The sequence below is a fragment of the Clarias gariepinus genome, chromosome 17 (genome assembly GCF_024256425.1).
Source record: "Clarias gariepinus isolate MV-2021 ecotype Netherlands chromosome 17, CGAR_prim_01v2, whole genome shotgun sequence".
Lineage (NCBI taxonomy): Eukaryota > Metazoa > Chordata > Actinopteri > Siluriformes > Clariidae > Clarias > Clarias gariepinus.
This window is the reverse complement of record NC_071116.1, coordinates 1976146-2000237: the sequence shown is the minus strand read 5'-3', so window position 1 is coordinate 2000237 and position 24092 is coordinate 1976146. Positions and strand designations below refer to the sequence as shown.

Sequence of the window (24092 nt, the reverse complement as noted above, 5' to 3'; positions counted from 1 at the left end):
TCTATAACCGAAAGTTAAAAACTCCCTTTTATTGCTGGTTAAATTTACAGTTTTAAAACGATTAGTCATCTTTACACGCAGTATTTCGGTTATTGGACTGAATTTAGGTTAAATCAGTTTTGAGACGCAATGTAGGTGCGAATTTCCACACAAGATGTCGCTATAGACCGTAAGATGGAGTTATTGACAAATTATTAATACACCGCCTAACGCAGAACAAGAGGACAGAGCATCACACACATAGGACATTATCAGTCCTCGTATATTTCTATCTTTCCTGTGGACATCGAATTAAATAGAAGCACTCCGCTGACTTTGTTTCTGAATCTAAAATAAAACGAAGAGATGGTTGTACCGGACACTGCTCGCGCTGCCTGGATGAAGGCTCTGCTGCTGCTCTGTTTATGGGATTTGTGTTTCGCTCAGATTTCGTACTCTGTTTCAGAGGAGGCCAAGAAGGGAACCGTTGTTGGAAATCTAGCGAAGGATCTTAATCTTAATGTACAGGAACTTGAGTCGCGCATGTTTCAGCTTGTGACTGGATCTAACACCAAGTATTTCGAGGTAAATCGGAAAAGCGGGCTTTTATTAGTTAATGACAGAATAGACCGAGAGGAGCTGTGTGAAAGCAAACAGAAATGCGTTTTGAATGTTGAAGCGATGATCCACAATCCTCACAAGCTCTACCGTGTCGAAATTAATATACTAGACATTAATGATAACTCTCCAGTGTTTCCACGTCAATCAGTTGATTTGGATATTAGTGAAAATGTTCTTCCGGGAGATCGGTTTCCTCTAACGATGGCGCGTGACATGGACATCGGTGTTAATTCACTGAAAACGTACAAAATAAACACGAATGAGTATTTTTCACTGGACATACAGAGTGATTCAGTAGAGCTCGTGCTTCAGAAACCTTTAGACAGGGAGAGAGAATCAATGATCAAACTCGTGCTGACTGCTATAGACGGCGGGACTCCTCCCAGATCCGGAACAATGCAGATAGTTATAAATGTGCAAGATATAAATGACAACAACCCAGTGTTCATTAAATCTCTGTATAAAGTCAAAGTCAATGAGAACACATCTGTAGGAACAAAAATCCTTACAGTTTCCGCATCAGATGCAGACGAGGGAGCCAACAGTGAAGTGTCCTACTCTATTGTGTCTGAAGAGGAAATCTCAGCATTAAACTTATTCTCCATCAATTATCTTTCCGGAGACATTACTGTTAAAGCTACTATTGACTATGAGAAATATTCTGCGGTTGAACTCAGAATTCAGGCTCAGGATAAAGGACAACCTTCAAGAAGGTCCAGATGTAAAGTGTTAATTGAAGTAGTGGATGTGAATGACAATGCACCAGAGATATCAGTGACTCTGCTCATGAGCTCTGTAAACGAGGACATCAAACCTGGCACAGATGTTGCATTAATCACTGTATCAGATAAAGACAGTGGAATAAATGGCAAAGTAGATTGTAAAATTTTGGCACCGAGTCCTTTTAAATTACAGTTATCATATAAAAACTCTTACGCTCTTGTTGTGAATGAAGCTTTAGACAGAGAGCAGGTCTCACAATATAATGCTACAATTCTAGCTAATGATGAAGGAACTCCTTCCCTCTCGAGCAGTAGTGTTATAACAGTTCATATCTCTGATGTAAATGATAACGCACCTTTATTTCCTGCAGCGGTGATAAACATTAGGTTGAAAGAGAATAGTCCAGTTGGAGGTCTGTTAGCATCTCTAACGGCACAAGACTTAGACATCGGGGAGAATGCACTTGTTTCATATTCATTTATTGATACAGAGAGCAGCAGAGTGTCAAATATGATGAACATTAACTCACACACTGGTGAACTGTACAGTCAGAAGACATTTGATTACGAAGAAACAAAACGATTTCAGTTTAAAGTTCAGGCATCTGACTCTGGTGTCCCTCCACTAAATAGTAACGTGACCGTAAACATTTTTATCCTGGATGAGAATGACAACAGTCCAATTTTTCTTCCTCCTTACTCTGAACTTGGATCAGTAAACACTGAGAACATTCCCTACTCTGCTGAAGCGGGCTATTTTGTAGCTAAAGTCAGAGCTGTAGACGCTGATTCAGGTTATAATGCTCTATTATCTTATCACATAACCGAACCAAAGGGAACGAATCTCTTCCGAATCGGAACCAGTACAGGAGAAATAAGGACTAAAAGACGAATGAGTGACAATGACTTAAAAACTCACCCTCTTATCATCACTGTCTCTGATAATGGAGAACCTTCACTGTCAACAACAATGAGTATTGAAGTTGTTGTTGTGGAAAATCTGGACAACCTGCAGCCTTCACTAAGACAAGTGCCAGTAAAGGAGGATAATTTTTCTGATCTGAATCTCTATCTGCTCATCGCTATTGTCTCAGTGTCAGTGATCTTTTTACTGAGCCTCATCGCTTTAATAGCAGCTAAATGCTACGGATCAGACGGTGGTTTCAGCAGGTCCAGCGTTCCAGTGGTCACTACACACCCTGATGGAAGCTGGTCTTACTCTAAATCCACTCAGCAGTATGATGTGTGTTTTAGCTCAGACACACTAAAGAGTGACGTAGTGGTTTTTCCCTCGCCGTTTCCACCTGCAGACGCAGAGCTGATCAGCATTAATGAAGGAGACACTTTTACTCGAACTCAGACTCTTCCCACCACTGGGAAGGTAAGACCATACTTTAATTAGTCTGTTTTAAATTAGTGAGCATTTTCAATTTCTTCGTGTCCGTGTTGTGTGTCATCAAATCTTATTTGGCTTTAAATTACACATGTTTCCAGTTGCAGATCTAGTTGAACTGAATTTTTTCTTCTTTTACACATTACTTCTCTGAGGAACTTGAGGTAGTTTATCAGGTCCTTGTGGATCCTTTTTTCGTCCTGGTCTGAAACTATGTTGGATGTTTCAAAACACTGTTTCTCTTCCATCTGACGTTCCACAAGGATCTTTAGCTTATCTTGAATACTTTGAAACCTATTATTGTGACTTCTTTAACTACCACTATATTACAACCACTAATCCAAAAGGATAACACATAAGCAAATATAATTCACAAACACTTTTTCAGTGATTTGTTTCTTTTTATTACTTAAAAAATTTACATATACAAAAAAACCAATGTCATATTAATAATAAATTGTGTTTTATGCCCATTTGTGAGACTCAGTACCATAAAACCCCATCAAACCACACATGCGATTGGCTCATTTTATTTAAAAAAAAATTCTCAATATTGCCACAAAACAAACAGTAACAGGGAGCTAGTTGGACCTTTAGAAGTGACTTTTTATAAAGGGCAGTAAAAATGTGGGGAGCTCAATGTATCTCTTTTGAATTCTTACCAACGTCTGTAAGAATAGTAATGTGTCGTTTATGGGTTTGGCATACTTAAGATTGAAAAGGAAGTGCTGTATATCTTCAAGATAATGCTTATTGCTTTTGTTATGACAACCTCAAAGAGTTTTATATGCAGAACAAGCACAGGAAAGTGCCTTAGTGTAGTGTGGAGTACAGGGGATTATATAAAAAGGTAGTTTTGCTCTCTAAAGAGTGTTCTGTTAGTTTGTGTTGAATACTACTTGTACATCAAAGTATTAAACAAAATGTAGGCAAGTTCCGTGCCACTGACTGATTCCCAAAACAAATTCACAGAATAAATGTGATAATTTATGGAATTTCATGCCAAACATTGACCTCACTTATGTTACAGATTTCCACATCACGTTTGTATGACTCTCCTGCATGAGATGGAAGTGCCAGAACTCCCCCAGTCATCTTTTCCATAAATTCTGAAAAAAAAAAAATCAACACAGAGATCTTAGAAGACAGATCAACTTTGAAATTGCATTTCTATTTCTATTTTATGCTTGTTGGTACACATGATGAAATTGTAATGAAAAACAGTGCAGGGTCCTGAATCAGAATTAACTTTTCCTTCCATAAATACATCTCTCTCTCTCTCTCTCTCTCTCTCTCTCTCTCTCTCTCTGTCTCTCAGTTCTCTTCATTTTATGTTATGTCTTCTACTTCCTATTATTTTTCTTTCTTTCTGCATGCTCCTCTCATTGTTTGTCAATTGTGTGGCAATTTTGGCAGAAGTCATCCTCTGCCTAATATAAGAAATGCAAAACAAAGTTACACAAGCCTTGGGAAAAATAGGGAGGCTTCAACTTTTTTCATGTTGAAGGTAAAATTGGGTGTCCACTTTGTTAAAGATAAGTTTTCACACTTTTTTGCCATCTTTAAATTAATTGTGGAATTTTGTAATGTACGAGACAATGACTTAAATGAACATATCATGTATATGATAGTGCTTTCAAATTGCGCATTTATTCACTCAGCATGTTATAAGATGAACAGGTAAATAAATTATGCTTGGTAGAGTAATTAATTGTACCTTCAATTATTGAAAAGTTGTATTGTTCCTTAGCGACATGTTTATTTATGTAAACGGATTCCTGAAGCACTTTAAATATATATTTTTTTAAGTTCTTTTGGTATCTTTGGATATTTGAGTCACTTTTAGGTTTCACAGTGAAAAGTCAGTTGTCTGGTTCATTATGGCACTTCTTAGCTACGTGTTTATTTTGGCCACACAAGATTTATTTAAGAAATCATTTAACGTGATATGTTAAAATGAAATTTTCATTTAGCTGTTTATTTTTAAATTAATATAGGCAGATAAAGAACGAAATTTGGGTTTTGTCCATTTTTGGAGAAATTGAATTCAGCACAACAATTCTGGACAGCGACACTTTTCACGTCAGTAAATAGTATATAGGGGAATGCCTGTTGCTGAGCAAACCTGTTGCCGAACAAAGATGAACAATTTTTTGTTCCTCTTTTTCACCATTAATGTCATGTACCCTTATTTTCAATGTTGGCAGGCAGATTGGACTTCTGGCATATTTAGCATGCCCCGAATTTATTAAGAAGAAAATGACAGGGCTGGACTATTTACAGTAAGTGCAAGCAGTCTGCGAGTACAGAGAATGTTTTATTAGCCTATTTGAATAAATAATAAGAAAAAGAAGAAGTAGAAGAAAAAAATGTAAAATTATATAAAAGTATACTGTATAATGCTAACGGTAATATTTGTGATTGTCCAATAAATTATATTTTAAAAAGTAGTTTATTTTTAGGTCACGTAATAAACGTCGTTCGAACTAGTTTTGAACGTAAAGCAGACGCCTTTGGGAGGTATTAATCTGTTCGTGGGAAAAAATGTTGTAACACATTGATCCCCATTTACCTGCCTATTAGACTTTCAGTGTTGATGCCTGGGGGTTGTTTAGACGCAAAAATTTTATGGAGTTAAAAGATGATAAGAAAAACGTATGGTATATATAATAATTGAATGTTATGTCTATTGTCCACGAAAAACGTTAGTATCGAAAAAAAAAAACCTGAAACCCACCTCTTTCCCACTAATTTGATGCACCACTGGTGATAGCTGTTCACATATTGCTTCAACATAACAGCCACGTTTATTATATACAGGGCTATATTTGTGTAGCTCATAGTTTAAAATCGCCAGCTTGCTTACACACAACTCATTTTGTTAAGACTTAAGTACATAAAGGAAAAACAGACTTCTTCAAACCAATTAGCCGCTGAAGTGTGATGTTGTATTTTCACACAAGATGTCGCTCTAGACCGTGAGATGGAGTTATTACAACATTATTAATACGCCACCTAAGGCAAAGGGGGAGGACAGTGCGTCACATAATTCTAAAATCAGCAAGCATCGCGTCTTTCTCTTTTTTATAATATACATTTAATGAAATAATTATTTCGACTTGTTTATTATTAGGCTAGTATTATCCAATAGAAGAACGTGATGGCTAACAGTGCTCGCGCTGCCTGGATGAAGGCTCTGCTGCTGCTCTGTTTATGGGATTTGTGCTCCGCTCAGATTTCGTACTCCGTTTCAGAGGAGGCCAAGAAGGGAACCGTTGTTGGAAATCTAGCGAAGGATCTTAATCTTAATGTACAGGAACTGGAGTCGCGCATGTTTCAGCTTGTGACTGGATCTAACAGCAAATATTTCGAGGTAAATCGGAAAAGCGGGCTTTTATTAGTTAATGACAGAATAGACCGAGAGGAGCTGTGTGAAAGCAAACAGAAATGCGTTTTGAATGTTGAAGCGATGATCCACAATCCTCACAAGCTCTACCGTCTCGAAATTAATATACTAGACATTAATGATAACTCTCCAGTGTTTCCAGATCAAACATTTGTTTTGGAAATTAGTGAGAATGTGCTACAGGGAGACCGTGTTCCCTTAAAAACCGCACGTGACATGGACATTGGTGTTAATTCAGTAAAAAACTATAAAATTAACTCAAATGAGAATTTCTCATTGGATGTACAAAGCGCTGCACAACAGAAGGTTTCGGCTGAGCTCGTGCTTCAGAAATCTTTAGACCGGGAGAAAGAATCGGTGATCAGGCTCGTACTGACTGCTGTAGACGGCGGGACTCCTCCCAAATCCGGAACAATGCAGATAGTTATAAATGTGCTGGATATAAATGACAACAGTCCCATTTTTATGAAACCTCTTTACAAAGTCAAGGTTGATGAAAATGTCTCTGTAGGAACTAAAATCCTTTCCGTTTCCGCATCAGATGCAGACGAGGGGGTTAACAGTGAAGTGTCATACTCTATCGTAAGTGATGACGGAGATTTATTCTTCATAAATTCTGTTTCTGGAGATATTACATTGAAAGGTAATCTTGATTTTGAAGAACATCCTGCATTGGAACTCATAATTCAGGCTCAGGACAAAGGACATTCATCACGAAAATCTACATGTAAAGTGTTAATTGAAGTAGTGGATGTGAATGACAATGCACCAGAGATATCAGTGACTCTGCTCATGAGCTCCGTAAGCGAGGACATCAAACCTGGTACAGATGTTGCATTAATCACTGTATCAGATAAAGACAGTGGAAAGAATGGCAAAGTTGATTGTAAAATTTCGGCACCGAGTCCTTTTAAATTACAATCATCATACAAGAACTATTATTCTCTTCTTTTAAATGAACCTCTGGACAGAGAGCAGGTCTCACAATATAATATTACAGTTCTAGCTAATGATGAAGGAACTCCTTCCCTCTCGGGCAGTCATGTTATAACAGTACATGTCTCTGATGTGAATGATAACGCGCCTCTATTTCCTGCAGCGGTGATAAACATTAGCCTGAAAGAGAATAGTCCAGTTGGAGGCCTGTTGGCATCACTAACGTCACGTGACTTAGATATCGGTGAGAATGCACTTGTTTCATATTCATTAATTGATACAGAGAGCAGCAGAGTGTCAAATCTGATGAACATTAACTCACACACTGGTGAACTGTACAGTCTGAAGTCTTTCGATTACGAAAACACAAAACGACTTCCGTTCAAAGTTCAAGCCACTGATTCTGGTGTCCCTCCACTAAGTAGTAACGCAACTATAAATGTTTTTATCCTGGATGAGAATGACAACAGTCCAGTTTTTCTTCCTCCTTACTCCGAACCTGGATCAGTAAACACTGAGAACATTCCCTACTCTGCTGAAGCGGGCTATTTTGTGGCTAAAGTCAGAGCTGTAGACGCTGATTCAGGTTATAATGCTCTATTATCTTATCATATAACTGAACCAAAGGGAACGAATCTCTTCCGAATCGGAACCAGTACAGGAGAAATAAGGACTAAAAGACGAATGAGTGATAGTGACTTAAAAACTCACCCTCTTATCATCACTGTCTCGGATAATGGAGAACCTTCACTGTCAACAACAATGAGTATTGAAGTTGTAGTTGTGGAAAATCTGGACAACCTGCAGCCTTCACTAAGACAAGTGCCAGTAAAGGAGGATAATTCTTCTAATCTGAATCTCTATTTACTCATCGCTATTGTCTCAGTGTCAGTGATCTTTTTATTAAGCCTCATCGCTTTAATAGCAGCAAAATGCTACGGGACAGAGGGCGGTTTCAGCAGGTCCAGCGTTCCAGTGGTCACTACACACCCTGACGGAAGCTGGTCTTACTCTAAATCCACTCAGCAGTATGATGTGTGTTTTAGCTCAGACACACTGAAGAGTGACGTAGTGGTTTTTCCCTCGCCATTTCCACCTGCAGATGCAGAGCTGATCAGCATTAATGAAGGAGACACTTTTACTCGAACTCAGACTCTTCCCAGCACAGGGAAGGTAAGACGATGTTGAATTTACTGTTAAGGTAAATCTCTCTGCGAGTAAGTAAAATATTTCCACTTGGTATTGTAGCCACACTCTATGCCGCAGAGTTAGGCGGATGCCTTAGATCCACTTGCATTTCCATTTTCTTCCTAACTTTGGAGCATGTTTAAAAAAATCTTATTTATTGACTGCATTTTATTTATGAACTTTAAAATTCATTACTACATTGGAATTTAATTCACTTAGAGCTTATATAATTATTTTGTAGGTTTTATTGTTATTATTCTAAATTATTTGTTGAAGGTTATTCTACTTAATCTTTTATATATATAAATATAAATATTTTATATATATATATATATATATATATATATATATATATATATATATATATATATATATAATATTTATTTATTTATTTATTTATTTATTATCCTTTATTTTTCCTATTTGTACTCTAAATATTATACTATAATTTTTATAGAGCTAGTGATATTTCAGGATGGGTATGCACATAAAAATAAAAATAAAACAATATTGAGCAGCATGGATCGTGTCAGCGTTTCCCGCCGTGTGTAAAGCGTTTGTTGTAAATGTAAATGTTTTGTGGAGCTATTATGATTATTATGATTATAATAATAATAATCATAATAAATCGTACAACTATTACACTTTCTAGTTAACAGAGCTTCATCACACGAGGTCGCTACAGACCGTAGCATTGAAGGCTTCCCTCTTTATATAAGTGGCTCCTCCTTTTATACTGACGTTGTAACAGACAGTGTGTTTGTTCATATGAGAGAGAGAGAGAGAGAGAGAGAGAAATGTTTACTAGCAATAGCCTATCGTGCGATGTTGTCCGTCTCTGATCGAATTCGGATATTACACAGCGCTTATTGTGAATTTGTCTTCTGTTTCATGCTCGAGCTGCGGACATGTTTATCTCGGGATATTTAAACTCCTGGATCTTGCTTTGCCTGTGTTTATGGAAAGCATCACTCGGTCAGATTGTCTATTCGGTCACGGAGGAGGTGAATAAGGGAACGGTTATTGGAAACATTGCCAAAGACCTGAAGATCAATGTTCATGAACTCGAGTCGCGTATGTTTCAAATAGTATATGGATCCATCTCCAAGAAGTATTTCGATGTAAATTTGAAAACCGGGGCGTTGTTTGTGAACGACAGGATTGACCGTGATGAATTTTGTGAGCGCAGTCAAAGATGCTTTTTAAACGTGGAGGCCCTTGCTCAAAACCCTCATAGCCTTCATCGGATTGAAATAAACATTTTGGATATTAACGATAATGCTCCGAAATTTCAGGATAGCACTTTAACTCTTAATATAGCTGAAGATGCAGCTCCCGGTGAAAGATTTCATCTCCCTGTGGCCGAGGATGCTGATGTTGGGAGTAATGGGTTAAAATACTACAAATTAAGTACCAATGAATATTTCTCCGTCGATGTGCAGGGTGGGGAGGAAAGTCTGTCTGCTGAGCTAGTTTTACAAAAGGCTTTAGACAGAGAGAAACAATCCACAATCAGTTTACATCTGACTGCTGGGGATGGAGGGAAACCCCCAAATTCAGGGGAATTGCATATTACTATCAATGTAATGGATGTAAACGATAATAAGCCTGTATTTAGTAAGTCTCTTTACAAAGTTAGCATTAAGGAAAATACCTCAGAAGGCACTAGACTAATGTGTGTTACTGCTACTGACCTAGATGACGGCACCAACAGTGAAATTGTTTATTCGTTTATTGGCCGTGGAAATATAAAGGCAGATGGTTTATTCACAATCATTCCTGAGACTGGAGATATTGTAGTTAAAGGACAAATTGATTATGAAGAAACATCTGCTATTGAATTAAGAGTTCAAGCAAGAGACAAAGGAAGTCCTCCTAAAAGTGCACAATGCAAACTTTTGGTGGAAATTCTGGATGAGAACGACAATGCTCCAGAAATTCTAATAACTCCACTGCTAGAGAGTGTAAAAGAGGACACAAAACCTGGAGCTGCTGTTGCTTTAGTCACTGTCTCTGATAAAGATGGAGGAAAGAATGGCCTTGTGCATTCTTCTATTAAAGGTTTGTTACCTTTCAAATTGGAGTCTTCATATACCAACCATTACTCACTAGTAGTTGATGGGCCACTGGACAGAGAGAGTATTTCTCAGTATAGTATCACTATTTTGGCTAGAGATAAAGGCACTCCTCCACTTTCCAGCAGCAGTGTATTCACTGTTCAGATCTTTGATGTTAATGATAATGCACCACAGTTTTCAAAGCCCATCATCAATGCTTATATAAGGGAAAACAGTCAAACTGGTAGTCACATTGCCAAGGTAGTGGCAAATGATCCAGATCTGGGATTAAATGCTGAACTTTCATACTCACTGTTAGAGAATAGCAATGATGGCATTCCTTTATCAACAATGTTTCACATAAATTCTTTAAATGGTGAAATAGTAACAATGCAAACATTTAACTATGAGACAATGAAACGATTTCAATTTTACGCTCAAGCCACTGACTCTGGAAGTCCACCTCTAAGCTGCAATGCAACTGTAAATGTTTTTATCCTTGATGAGAATGATAACAATCCTGTTATTTTACCTCCATATTCTGAATCTGGATCAGTAAACACTGAGACTATTCCATTCACTACTGAAGCTGGGTATTTTGTGGCAAAAATTAGAGCTATAGACTCCGATTCTGGTTATAATGCACTATTATCCTATCACATAACAGAACCCAAAGAAAATAATCTTTTCAGAATTGGAAGCAGCACAGGAGAAATAAGGACTAAAAGACCAATGAGTGATAATGACTTAAAAACTCACCCGCTTAAAATAATAGTATCTGACCATGGAGAACCATCACTCTCAACATCACTATCTATAGATATTGTTGTAACTGAAAGAACTGATGATATGGAGAGATCTTTAAGACGAATCCCAGTAAAGGAGGATAATTTTTCTCATCTGAATCTCTATCTGCTCATCGCAATTATCTCAGTGTCAGTGATCTTTTTAGTGAGCCTCATAACTTTAATAGCAGCTAAATGCTACGGGACAGATGACAGTTTCAGCAGGTCCGGTGCTCCTGTGGTTACTACACACCCTGATGGGAGCTGGTCTTACTCTAAATCTACTCAACAGTACGATGTGTGTTTTAGCTCAGACACACTGAAGAGTGATGTAGTTGTTTTCCCTGCACCATTTCCACCTGCTGATGCAGAGCTGATCAGCATTAATGGAGGAGACACTTTTAACAGAACACAAACTCTTCCAAGTATTACAAAGGTAAGCTTCCTGTTTGCCTTTGAACTTTGCCTTGATGTGCTCAATCTGATTTTTAATAAGAATTTATTTTCAAAAAACCTTGTTTTATACACTGTGGAGGGAAACAAGAATTGACAATATGTGCTTGCAAGAGTTCAGGATTTTAAGCGTCTTTGCCTACCCTATGTATTCTTATGTTTTTTTGTGGTTGGATCTGGTGTTGTGATGTGGTAGTTCAGATTTTTTGATGGTTAAGCTATTGGCTTATTTCATAATGGCTGACGGCTGATTTGTCTTGCACAGAAATGGCATCATGTATCACAAAACATCATAAATATATTGGTGATGTAGGTGCTTTCTGTACTGTTTTTTTATAAGCCTGTGTTCAGATGCACGCATAAATTACATTTGCTTTATTTGACATGATGGTGGAAACATGTTGTTTGCATTTACATTCATGGCATTTTAATAAAGTTTGGAAAATTTGCATAGAGGTTAGTTGCACTATGTGAAATATTTTTGTTTAGTGTTTATTAAATATGGTTGTGATATCTTAGTACAATAAAATTTTTCATACTAAACGTCAAGTGTCAGGTGGTGTTGTCAGTACATAATGAATTATCATTTTACTGTTGGCATACTGGTGGCAAAGTGGCGTAATGATTAGCATCTCGGTGTTTTCGGGTTCAATTCCTGCCTCTGGTCTGTGTGCATAGAGTTTGCATGTTCTCCCTATGCTTGTTTGGTTTCCTCCGGGTGTTCCAGTTTCCTACCACAGTCCTAAGACATGCCGATTAGGCATATTGGCCATAGTGTTTGATTTGTGCATGTGAGTGTGTGTATGTGTATGTGTATGTGTCTCTGCCCTGTGATGGATTGGCATAGAGAGAGTCTTGGCACTGGTTACAAATATTAGGGGACTACTGCTACTACTATTACTAGCACCACTACTTTGATTATTGCTGCACCTCCACGATCATGAGAGCACCAACAGCAAAAACAAATATAATAATATACATATGTAAAACTGGCATCTTTACAAAAAAAACCTTCAACAACAACAGCAATAATAATAATAATAATAATAATAATAATAATTCATTTTAGCTTTTAGCACTCGATTGGTTTGAAACGCTTCACTGTGTGGATTAACAAACAAACAAACAAATAAATAATCTCAACCAGGTAAGGAAAAAAAAATCCAAACACAATCCCACTGGAAAGTGATTGCTTCAGTTTTATTTTTATTTTTTATTTTTTAAGATAAAGCATGATAAGTTATGTATTGATATTGATGTTTAAGGCTAGTGGCAGTGTACACACACGCGATGTCACTGTTGACCGTGAAATGAAAATCTGTAGCTCATTATCATTCATTCCATCCCTCCCTCCCTCTGAATAGTGAAATCGAAAGGTGGGTTCGACTCAGACGAATTTTTATAGCCTGATGCTAAGCAGTAGCCGGAGCGTCTGATATAAATTCATGGCGTTCCATATCTAAATCTTTTGAGGAATAAACACACGCACGGGAGCGATGATTTTTACAGTCAGTGGATCGTATTCCTGGATCAGGGCGCTGCCCTTGGTGCTGTTCTGTTTATCGGGTTTGTCTCGCGGTCAGATTTCCTACTCCGTCTCGGAGGAGGTGAAGAGGGGAACCGTGGTTGGGAATATAGCCAAGGACCTCAACGTGGACGTTACTGAACTGCAGTCGCGCATGTTTCAGGTCGTGTCTGGACCTAATAAGAGGTATTTTGACGTGAATCTCAAAACCGGTGCGTTGATTGTTAACGATAGACTCGACAGAGAGGAGTTGTGTGAGGGTAAGCAGAAATGTTCGTTAAATATCGAAGCGATGGCGCAAAACCCTTTGACCCTCTACCGCATTGAGGTGAATATTATAGACATTAACGACAACTCGCCGGTTTTCCCACTTCACACGCTCGAGTTGAATATCACCGAAAATGTCCTTTCAGGAGACAGATTCTCTCTACATTTAGCTGAGGACGTGGATGTAGGCGTGAACACGGTGAAGAGCTACAAGCTCAGTCCGAATGAACATTTTTCCCTGGATGCTCAGAACACCGGAGAAAGTGTTTCAGCAGAACTTGTGTTGCAAAAATCTTTAGACCGGGAAAAACAGTCCGTGATTAAACTCACACTGACCGCTGTGGATGGCGGGAAACCACCCAGAACTGGAACGTCAGAGATAATAGTTCATGTGTTGGACATTAACGACAACAACCCAGTGTTTAGTAAACCTCTCTATAAGGTAAAAGTTCACGAGAATGCACCAGTAGGAAGCAAAATCTTAACTGTCTCCGCTACTGATGCTGATGAAGGGGTTAACGCTGACGTCATGTATTCTTTTTTAGGTCGTGACAGAAACTCGTTAGTAAATTTATTTCATATAAATCCGAGTTCGGGCGAAATTACAGTACGAGGAAATATTGACTATGAAGAAAATCCCGCGATCGAGTTGAGAGTCCAAGCCCAAGACAAAAGCTTCTCGCCAAGACATACAAATTGTAAGGTGTTAATTGAAGTTGTGGACGTGAATGACAATGCACCTGAGATTTCAGTTACTCTGCTCATGAGCTCGGTGCCCGAGGACATTAAACCTGGCACAGGCTTTGCATTAATTACAGCTGCAGATAAAGACGGAGGGGTGAATGGGAAAGTAGATTGTAAAATAACCGGAACGAGCTCTTTCAAACTCCAGTCGTCATATAAAAACTCGTATTCGGTTGTAGTTAGTGAGCCACTGGACAGAGAAGAAACATCCCAATATAACATCACGATTCTTGCTAATGATGAAGGCACGCCGCCGTTGTCCAGCACTGCTGTTTTGCATATTCACGTTTCGGATGTGAATGACAATCCACCGTTATTTCCAGCACCGACAGTTAACATTAAAGTGCATGAGAATGGTCCGACTGGAGGTTTATTATCTGTCCTGACAGCGCATGATCGAGATGAAAAGGAAAACGCACTCATTTCTTACTCTTTCGTAAATGAAGATAGTGCGGGTGTGTCCATATCAACAATCATGAACATAAACTCACACACTGGTGAACTGTACAGCCTGCAGTCTTTTAATTATGAAGAAACAAAACATATTCAGTTTACAGTTCAAGCCACAGACTCTGGTGTCCCCTCATTAAGTAGTACCCTCACTGTAAATGTTTTTATTCTGGACAAAAATGACAACAGTCCTGTTTTTTTACCTCCTTACTCTGAGCCTGTAAACACTGAGAACATTCCCTACTCTGCTGAAGCGGGCTATTTTGTGGCTAAAGTCAGGGCTGTAGACGCTGATTCAGGTTATAATGCTCTATTATCTTATCATATAACTGAACCAAAGGGAACGAACCTCTTTCGAATTGGAACCAGCACAGGAGAAATAAGGACTAAAAGACGAATGAGTGACAATGACTTAAAAACGCATCCGCTTCTGATAACAGTGTCTGATCATGGAGAACCTTCATTCTCCACAACTATGAGTATTGAGGTTGTGGTTGTGGAGAATCTGGACAACCTGCAGCCTGCACTTAGACAAGTGCCAGTAAAGGAGGATAATTTTTCTAATCTGAATCTCTATCTGCTCATCGCTATTGTCTCAGTGTCGGTGATCTTTTTATTAAGCCTCATCGCTTTAACAGCAGCTAAATGCTACGGGACAGACAGCAGTTACAGCAGGTCCAGCCTTCCAGTGGTCACTACACACCCTGACGGAAGCTGGTCTTACTCTAAATCCACTCAGCAGTATGATGTGTGTTTTAGCTCAGACACACTGAAGAGTGACGTAGTGGTTTTCCCCTCGCCGTTTCCTCCTGCAGATGCAGAGCTAATCAGCATTAATGGAGGAGATACTTTAAACAAGACACAAACTCTTCCTAGCACTGGGAAGGTAAGGGTATTAAAAAAATGCTCTGCATGGTCATTTAATTATGTTAAAGGTGCAGGGGGCTGAAGATAATAATTCATAAGTCATAAATCATTTTCTATGACAGCATAAATAGCATTAAGTGACAAAGGAGCTCAATGAAAATATTCATTGAAGTAATGTTGTATTTTACTACCCCTTACACCTTTAACATGAAACAAAGCATGATGTTTGCTTTGTTTCAGATATTTTCAATTAGGAATATGCTGCATATGTTTTTAGTAAGGATATACTGTATGTTGAACCACTTTATGCATGCTATAGCTTCTATCTGGCAAACTTATAGTTCACTTGTAGTGTAAGGATTAATAGTTAGGATACACAGAATGTAAGCAAACCAATCAAAGGACTTGCAGGGGTTATGTAAGGTTATTCTAGATCCCCAATGTGTTTTTTCGACTGACAACAGTCTTAGTTAATAAGATTTCTCTACATAGCATTCCTGTACATCTGGATTAGGGTCTTTGCCAAATGACTTGAACGTCAACGTCACTGTTAATTTAAGTAGAAGTTCTATATAAAACAAGGAAGTTGTGTCACTGGTGATCAATTGTGGTAGCATATTAATTGTGGAAGGATATTTTTCACATCCTATAAATCTTTTTACACATCGCAGGTATGGTCATTATTTTTGGTTTATTAGTAACACAGGAAAATTATATGTAGCCTGTATCATTGACTCTGCTGTATCAACATAGATGTTCAGTCCAGACTGAAATGTAGCATAGTATGGTATTGTGAAAAAATAAGAAGTAAACTTAAAAAGTAAAGGCAACTGGCTGCAAGACAATTTTGGGTTTATAAGCAAGGTCCCTAACTTTCTGGAGTATCTTCAGCACTGCTCTATCCGAACTCTGGATCCTCAAACTGAAATCAGAACATCATCCTTGATTTCAAGCCTGCTTACGTGAAAGTGACTTGCTTAAAAGCATAAAGGTTCCAAAAATATTACAAGACTTGGAATATAATGCACTTTTCACAAATAGACTACTTCTGAGATTTCAGGTTTTTTTTATTTATCTTTGATTAATCTTTGATTAATCTTTTATCTTTGACGCACATGCATATTATGTAGAAGTGAAGCATTTGAATGAAGAAATTAAAATATTGATTTTGATTTTAGTGTTATGTTTAACTTAATTGTTTATATTCATTGGACAAAATGGTAGTCATACCATACCATACTTATGGTATAGTGCAATACAGTATTATATAGCATACAGTGGCTCAACATGGGAGGCTCTTGCAACCTGTATTAGATTTTGTTGCATTTTTTATTTATAAATACAGTAGGTTAGAATATAATTTAGCAAAAGTACAAGAATATACAGTTTGATGTGTTATAAAATTGTATTGTATAGTTTAAGGATACAATCAAATACAATGTATTATCATATAACATAGCATGGATTGGTATAGCATAAACCACAGTATAACTTCTTTGAATGGTTTAATATAGAATAGTTTAATATGTTGTGTATGGTTCTAAAAAATGCAGTCAAGTACCGGATAAAATTAGAAGGGCATTCAGCTTAAAACCTGTGCCAAAGTGTGCGTGTACAGTATGCTCTGCTGCTGGGACCCCTCGATGGGACGGCCAAAAGTCCAACTAAACATTTTTTGAGTTACTAGAGCTTTTTAAAGCATGCAGTGTTGGCACTTTGCAGTGTTATGTCAACACTCTGGGACTTTACCCAGCTTTGGGGATTGTGTTGTATAGTATGGTATAGTATAGTATAGTATAGTACAGTAGGGTATAGCATGTCTACTCAGATATATACTGTAAATACTTTTCAATACATTTTATATATATATATATATATATATATATATATATATATATATATATATATATATATATATATATATAAAATATTCTTTGTCAGTAAAAAACTATAAACTGTATCCAAGTGAACAATTTTCACTAGATGTAAACAGTGGAGCAAAACACCTCATGTTTGCTGAGCTTATCATTCGGAAAGCTTTCGATAGAGACAAAGAAACCTATAATCAGACTTGTTTTGACAGCGTTTGATGGAAGGAAACTGCCCAGGTCTGGATTACTGCATTATAGTCAATGTTTTAGACATAAACAACAATGTCCATGTAATTAGCAGTCCCATGTACAAAGTATGTGTGATCGAGAATGCACCACCAGGAACTACACTACTAAAAGTAAATGCTAATGACATAGATGATGGACCCAATGGGGAAATCAAATATATTTTTATCATGGGCAGAAAAAGACCCTGGATATATTTTTTCAATTAATTCCCATACTAGAAAAATTATAATTAACAGGACTGGTTTATTTTGAAAATAAAACTTTGCATGAGCTAAGAATCGAGGCAGGGAATCCATTTCTTAATACAACGATAACCATTCTAGCGAGCATTCCACCGCTTTCTAACGCAGCTGTGTTTCACATTTAAATTTCAGACCTGAATGACAATGCTCCGAGTTTTAGCATGGCGAAAATAAATGTGTATGTTAAAGAAAATGTAATGCCTGGGAATTTTTTGTGTTTACTATCAGCAAGCGACCAAGATTCAAATAAAAACACTGAAGTTTCCTATTCTATTTTGGACAACAGATCACGTGTGATATCTTCCAAAAATGTTAACTCTGTGACAGGTCTCCCGTATAGTCTACAATCCTTTAATAAGACTCTGGGGTTACTCCTCTCAACAGCACGGTCACTATAATCGTTTTTGTCCTGGATCTTATCATATAGCCAAACCAAAGGGAATGAACCTCTTCCGAATCAGAACGAGCACAGGAGAAATAAGGACTAAAAGATGAATGAGTGACAATGACTTAAAAACTCACCCACTTACTATTACTGTGGTGGATAATAAAGAACCTTCACTGTCCACAACTATGAGTATTGAGGTTGTGTTTGTGAAAAGACTGGAGAGCCTGCAGCCTTCACTATTACACATGCCAATGAAGGATGAGAGTTTTTCTGATATCAATCTGTATCTGCTCATCACTGTTGTCTCAGTGTCGGTGATCATTTTATTAAACCTTGCGGTTTTAATAGCGGCTAAGTACTAATGCTGTGGTTTTCCCCTCGCCCTTTCCACCTGCAAAGGCAGAGCTGATCAGCATTAATGGAGGAGACACTTTTAACAAAACACAAAGTATTCATAGCACCGGGAAGGTGAGCCCAATCAAGGCTGTGGTTCCTTTATTTATTTACTTTTATTTATTTTATATGTTTGTGCGTTGTGAACCACAATTTGGTTTAAGATTTTTATTTCAGCACCAACACATCGGACAGCGCCTCATCCTGCAGTTTTACATTTAGATCATTGTTAGTTTAAAGTAAAAAAAAGAATTTATTTTTTATTCTATTATTATTCTGCAGCTAAATATTTTAGTATTTTTATACTATTTTTATACTGTTGTTTATTTAGCTAATTGTATTTTTGTTTTTCCTAAAAAAATAAAAATGAGCAATAGCTGATGAGTTATTATAAAGCAAATGTTTGTGATGAGATTTTTAGAAGAGTTTTTCCAAAAAAGAATTTAAACTGTGATTCCTTATTATAAGGATACACTTATGCAGCAGAATAGCCAAATACCACAGATTCAAAATGTAAATGTACACTATATACAGTAATAATTTAAACAGTAGCCTGTTAGCCTGCATGCAGACACATACAGCTCGATATTTCCCCTTTCTTCTGTAACACCATCCTTGCTAATCACATTACCCTAATTTACCAGGCTTTAGGTTGGCAAATTAAGAATATAAATTAGTTTGTTACCACAAACATGCAACAGTGAATTATATTATCTATAAGGAGAAATTAATGAGTGTATAAAACTTTATTATATTGACATAAAATACATATTATACATTAATTAAGCAAGAAAATGTAAATTCATTTAAATAATATATAACCCAATTTTTTATTGTGAAACAAAAAATAATTGTGAGTTACAGTATATGAGTGTTTGAGGTTAGAAATGAAAATATTGTGTGCAGATTTAGTATATTTCTATTTATATGTAGTTGTTTAAAGAAAAGAGAGGGTAAGGATCATAATGAGAAACACAAAAATATAATGACAGAATGTGTACATGTCTGTGTTAATGTGTGAACCCAGCTATACCCTGTCAAATATCTTGCATACATGTATACGTCCCCACTTGTTACTGCACCCTTTTTTTTCAAGCTGCAATATTGGAACCAGCCTATAAACATAATATATACAATCTGTTGCTGAATGAGGCTTCTTATAGATGTCACCAGTTTAGCATTTTCCAGTGCTATCAGGGATGGAAAATGTTTGGGAGTTGAGGTTGTAAGTGGTTTGTGTGGGGTTAGTCTGGTTGTAAAACAAAAGTTTGGGAATATAAGGTGAGTTTGTAAACCTGTGCAATTTCTTAGAATATTTCTGTTTTCCAAATCTAATGCCTGATGAGTTCAGTTGTAGCACCAAGTGCAGAACTGATCCAGGAAATGAAAGACTAATCGAGTTAGACTGACCTTGAGCTGCACTCCCAGTGCTTAGGCTTATATCATGCCTTTTACAGAGTATCAGACTAGAGGAAATGAGGCAGAACTTGTGTCCACATGGTCTGGCTGGGAGAATGAGATATACGGATTATATCTGTGAGGATGGTTTGCAGTCCCACTTCCATAATAATGAAGAGCTTGCATTCTCATGTATATTCTGCATCCTGTTATATATATATATATATATATATATATATATATATATATATATATATATATATATATCCTATATATATATATATATATATATATATATATATATATATATATATATATCCTATATATATATATATATATATATATATATATATATATATATATATATATATATCCTTATAATATCCTTTCTTTTTTCTTACACACTTGAACATTTTTTCTTTAAAGCAGTCTCTCATATCTTTTTGCATTTGCATTGTTTTTCCTTCTATGCTAAGATTCATCTCCTGCCCCTGAAGCATCACAAATTAGAAGCTTGTTCTACTTTCATTATTCAAAAGTCTTTTTATGGAAATAAAACAGTGTGAAATAATGCCTGCCGTTAACTCTGGCAGTTCTTTTCTTGCTTTTTTTTTCAACCAAAAAAGAATAATTTTATTAATAAATACTCACAATCACTGATAATTAGCCAGGTCAAATTAGCAGAAATTAATAATTACAATGTATAAATCTTTATATCTACCCATTCCAGTATTAAAAATATTTTCAGTGCATTTCTTAGGTTAGCTGAACTACAGAAATGTGATTGTGACAGCAAAATGAGTTACACTTCACACACAGTTCACACAGAGTCTTGCACCAGTTTCTACAATCGTGTGCTTAATGAAACTGTAGGCATGCTGAGAGGTAGATTTAGACAATGTGTGTGTATGTGTGTGTTTTTTATGCCAAGTATCACTGTCTCCAGACCAAATAATAAATGCCACATCAGAGATGAGCGTGTCTCAATCTCAAGCCCTGATCTCTTCCCTTATAAGGAAGCCTGACACAACTAATCATGATATTTAATATATTGTTTTTATATAAAGAACTATAAGAATGAATGATGTTCTTACTTGATTTAGCCTAAAAGTATATTTCTGTATGTGCCAGATTTCTTGCTTAAAGTAGAGGATAAGATCTCATCTTTGTGTATTGTTCTGTAACCATTTTACTTATGTTACCTAAAGACAAAGTTCTAAAGTAGGTGTAGACAGGATTGTTCCAGAGGGCAGTCGAGATGAATATCATTAGGTAATTCTGCAGTGTGTGCATCTGGGCTGGGCTTTCTCTGCAGAGGGCTGCAGATGGCAGACTGAGTTAAGCTTGAAGACAGGAGTGCTCACTAGCTCCCTCTGTCAGTAGTGCTAGTGTCTTGGTGTCTGCCTTTTTTTTTTATATAACAGCATGTTTGATCATTACTAGAAAACTCAAGCATGCTTTGGGACGTAGTAATCACTTTAATTCATGTTATTGCCTTGGATTTCCATATAATCTGTCTTTATCTTTCTGTCACTCTAGTTGATTTTTCCCCTCAAAGAACGGCCTATTTTTCTTTTTTCTGTTCTTTTCTTTTTTTTATCAAAGCATATTAACACCTAATACTAATACTTGCTAATAAATGCTATTAAAACGACTATTATAATGTAATACTGCAGAAGGAAATGCTTTTTGAGGCTCTTAGTCATATTGTTGTGAGAAAAAGGATGAGGAAGTTGGATGACTCACATTTGGGAGTGGATGAGCTGGTATGAACAGTAGTCAGGCTATTGCTCATCCTTTTTTATTGTGTTTACCTCTGAGCAGGTCATTTACTGGTGAATGATGGATTATAGGGCAGGAATGGATCAGGTGAATCTCTGCTCAGGGGGCAGTTGGAGAGCAGGTGCTAATCCTGGGGGAGGCACTGAAACACATCTGTTAGTTGTAAATAGGCAGACAGAATAACTGTAGCAAGGTTTTTGTAATGGAAAGGCATGCTCTTAAATAACCATAAAAACTATCCATTTTATATGCTATGAATAACAAAAAAGGATATAATCTTTAACAGCATCCAAAAATTATTTTATACAAGATGCACTTTTTATTCCCTTATTTATCTTTGCCTAAAGATATCATTGCATTGCCACTTTAATCCTTTATTCTATTCCACTCCCCACTTATCTTTCTATCTGCACACTCAGTTAAGATTATGCAGCTTTATTTCATAAATGCTTTATTGTATAACAATGATAAACTTCAGTAAAAAAAAAGTTAGAAAATGCAGTTGAATTTTTAAGAGGTGACAAAAAAACCTGACTATTGCTGCTTATATTTGAGGCTCTTGATCCCCCAAAAATTAATTTTTAATGCTCCAGAAATAATGCTGTCCACATCTTATGTTCATGCAGCACCCAACTCTTCTCCACTATTACTAAACACTTCACAAACATATAAAAATTAACTTGTTTAATGTGTTTTGGGCTGGAGGGTTCTTTTAAATTAATTGGCTGTTGAGCTGGCAGAGGACAGAGGAGTGAAAGAGCCAGAGAGGGAGAGAAGAGAAAATAAATCTGAGAGAAGTAAAGAAAGTGGGGGAGAAATCTAATGGGGGAGTGAGGAGGAAGAGTGATGCATTAGAGAGAGACAGAGAGAGAGAGAGAGAGAGAGAGAGAGAGAGAGAGATGCTTTTCTTAAGGATTTCTAAAAGTGGCCTGCATGCCTTGGTGCATCCTTGCTGGGGGCAATTCCGGTTTAGTCTGTCTGTGCTGCCTGTATCAGAAGGGTTCATCTCTGTCCAAATTTAGTACACTTACATAACGGAGGTCAGGATAAAGGCAAGGGGCTGATTCATGATTCTTAATTTATGAATGAGGATAACTTTCCAAAAATGTGCAGTAACTGTGGTAGGAATGTTAGACATGATTATATATATATATATATATATATATATATATATATATATATATATATATATATATATATAAATATATATATATATATATATATATATATATATATATATATATACTGTAATACTGTATATAGCTGTATAGCTGTATAGCTGGTGGTGAGCATGTCAAAACACATGAAAGCTGTAATTGCAAATCAGGGTTATTCCACCAAATACTGATTTATTAGTGTTATTTAGTCAAAGCATTAACAGAATTTGTTTACAAATTATTTGCAGTTAGTTTTATTTCAGTTATTAAAGCTCTACAAATACTACATGATTCTGCTTGGTGGGTTTCCTACAGTGAGAACTCCTGGCGTGTTATGATCCATGGGGTCATGAAGAGTCGGACATGACTTAAACAAACATATTTCAATTTGTTTCTGAAGAGAGTTCTAATAAAAAAGTCTTAGAAGATCAAAGTAAATATAAGTTTATAAAAAACACACATGCCACATGCTAAAATGCACAGCAGCTGTTAAACATTAACCAAAAACAGTCAGGTGTAATGGCATTCAAATGTCATTGTGGGGGGCGTTTTCATTATGTCAGATTTAAATTTGAGTTATTTAAGTTAAGTGACAATATTTTTGACAAAAGCTTTGGGTTTTGAGAGAGAAGGGATATTTTAAACTACCTTATTTTGAAACACCTGTCATACTTTTTGCAATTTTTTTCAGCATCAAACAGCTTGTTAATTTAATTGCTGATTAGAAGATTATAGAACAGCAGACCAGAGAAGAACAGAGAGAGAAAGAGAGTTTTCATTTGCACAGTTGTATTTCACTGAAGATAATAAACAGGCATATTATTTAATAATTTATAGCAATTCAATTGCCATGACATCAGCCTGAGGGAAGCTAATGCAAAACATATACATTTGATATGTGTTGATATGTGCAGAAATATTAAATAAAGTGGATTTTTTTTTAATTGTCATTCATTTTTATGGCTGGTATACACTAAAATGAAATGCAATTTCCCTAGAACATTTTTATCACACATAAAAGTCCACAAGAATAAATGTTGTGAAAGTACACAGCATTAAGATAAGCACACAGAAGAAAGATAAACAGAACAGAGTTTTATCACCAACATTAACAACTAAATAGTAGCACCAACATCAGCTAAAAATCTGAAACTGAAAGGGGCAAATAGCAGGAGCATGAAGAGTCCATGTGAGTCCAGGGGTAGTAGAAGGTTTTATC

General features: G+C 36.5%; 2 protein-coding genes across 11 annotated transcripts in view; both read left to right on the top strand.

Annotated features, from left to right (window-relative positions):
* LOC128545488 (protocadherin alpha-C2-like) overlaps positions 1–24092 on the top strand; it is a 95994-nt gene that overhangs the window by 54841 nt on the left and 17061 nt on the right. Inside the window, exons 1-2 of one of the 10 annotated variants that reach the window (XM_053515801.1) lie at positions 250–2703; positions 3746–3827. The exons of 6 other annotated variants lie outside the window; for them this stretch is intronic. In XM_053515801.1, the coding sequence (XP_053371776.1) occupies positions 346–2703; positions 3746–3781 (2394 nt within the window). In that variant the 5' untranslated portion in view covers positions 250–345 and the 3' untranslated portion in view covers positions 3782–3827. Of the gene's footprint in view, positions 1–249; positions 2704–3745; positions 3828–9153; positions 11524–13036; positions 15413–24092 lie in introns of those variants that run through there. 3 more of the 10 variants (XM_053515797.1, XM_053515793.1, XM_053515792.1) reach the window with 3 other exon arrangements.
* Positions 5776–8708, top strand: LOC128505537 (protocadherin alpha-2-like). Its single transcript, XM_053476031.1, has 3 exons — positions 5776–8240; positions 8496–8521; positions 8703–8708. The coding sequence occupies exons 1-3, from the start codon at positions 5876–5878 to the stop codon at positions 8706–8708; spliced, it is 2397 nt and encodes a 798-aa protein (XP_053332006.1). The 5' UTR covers positions 5776–5875.

Coding starts and splice junctions, on each gene's coding strand:
- LOC128505537 (XM_053476031.1), top strand. CDS start 5,876: ATGGCTAACAGTGCTCGCGCTGCCTGGATGAAGGCTCTGCTGCTGCTC. Junction 8,241..8,495: donor CACAGGGAAGGTAAGACGAT/GTTGAATTTACT, acceptor TAGGTTTTATTG/TTATTATTCTAAATTATTTG.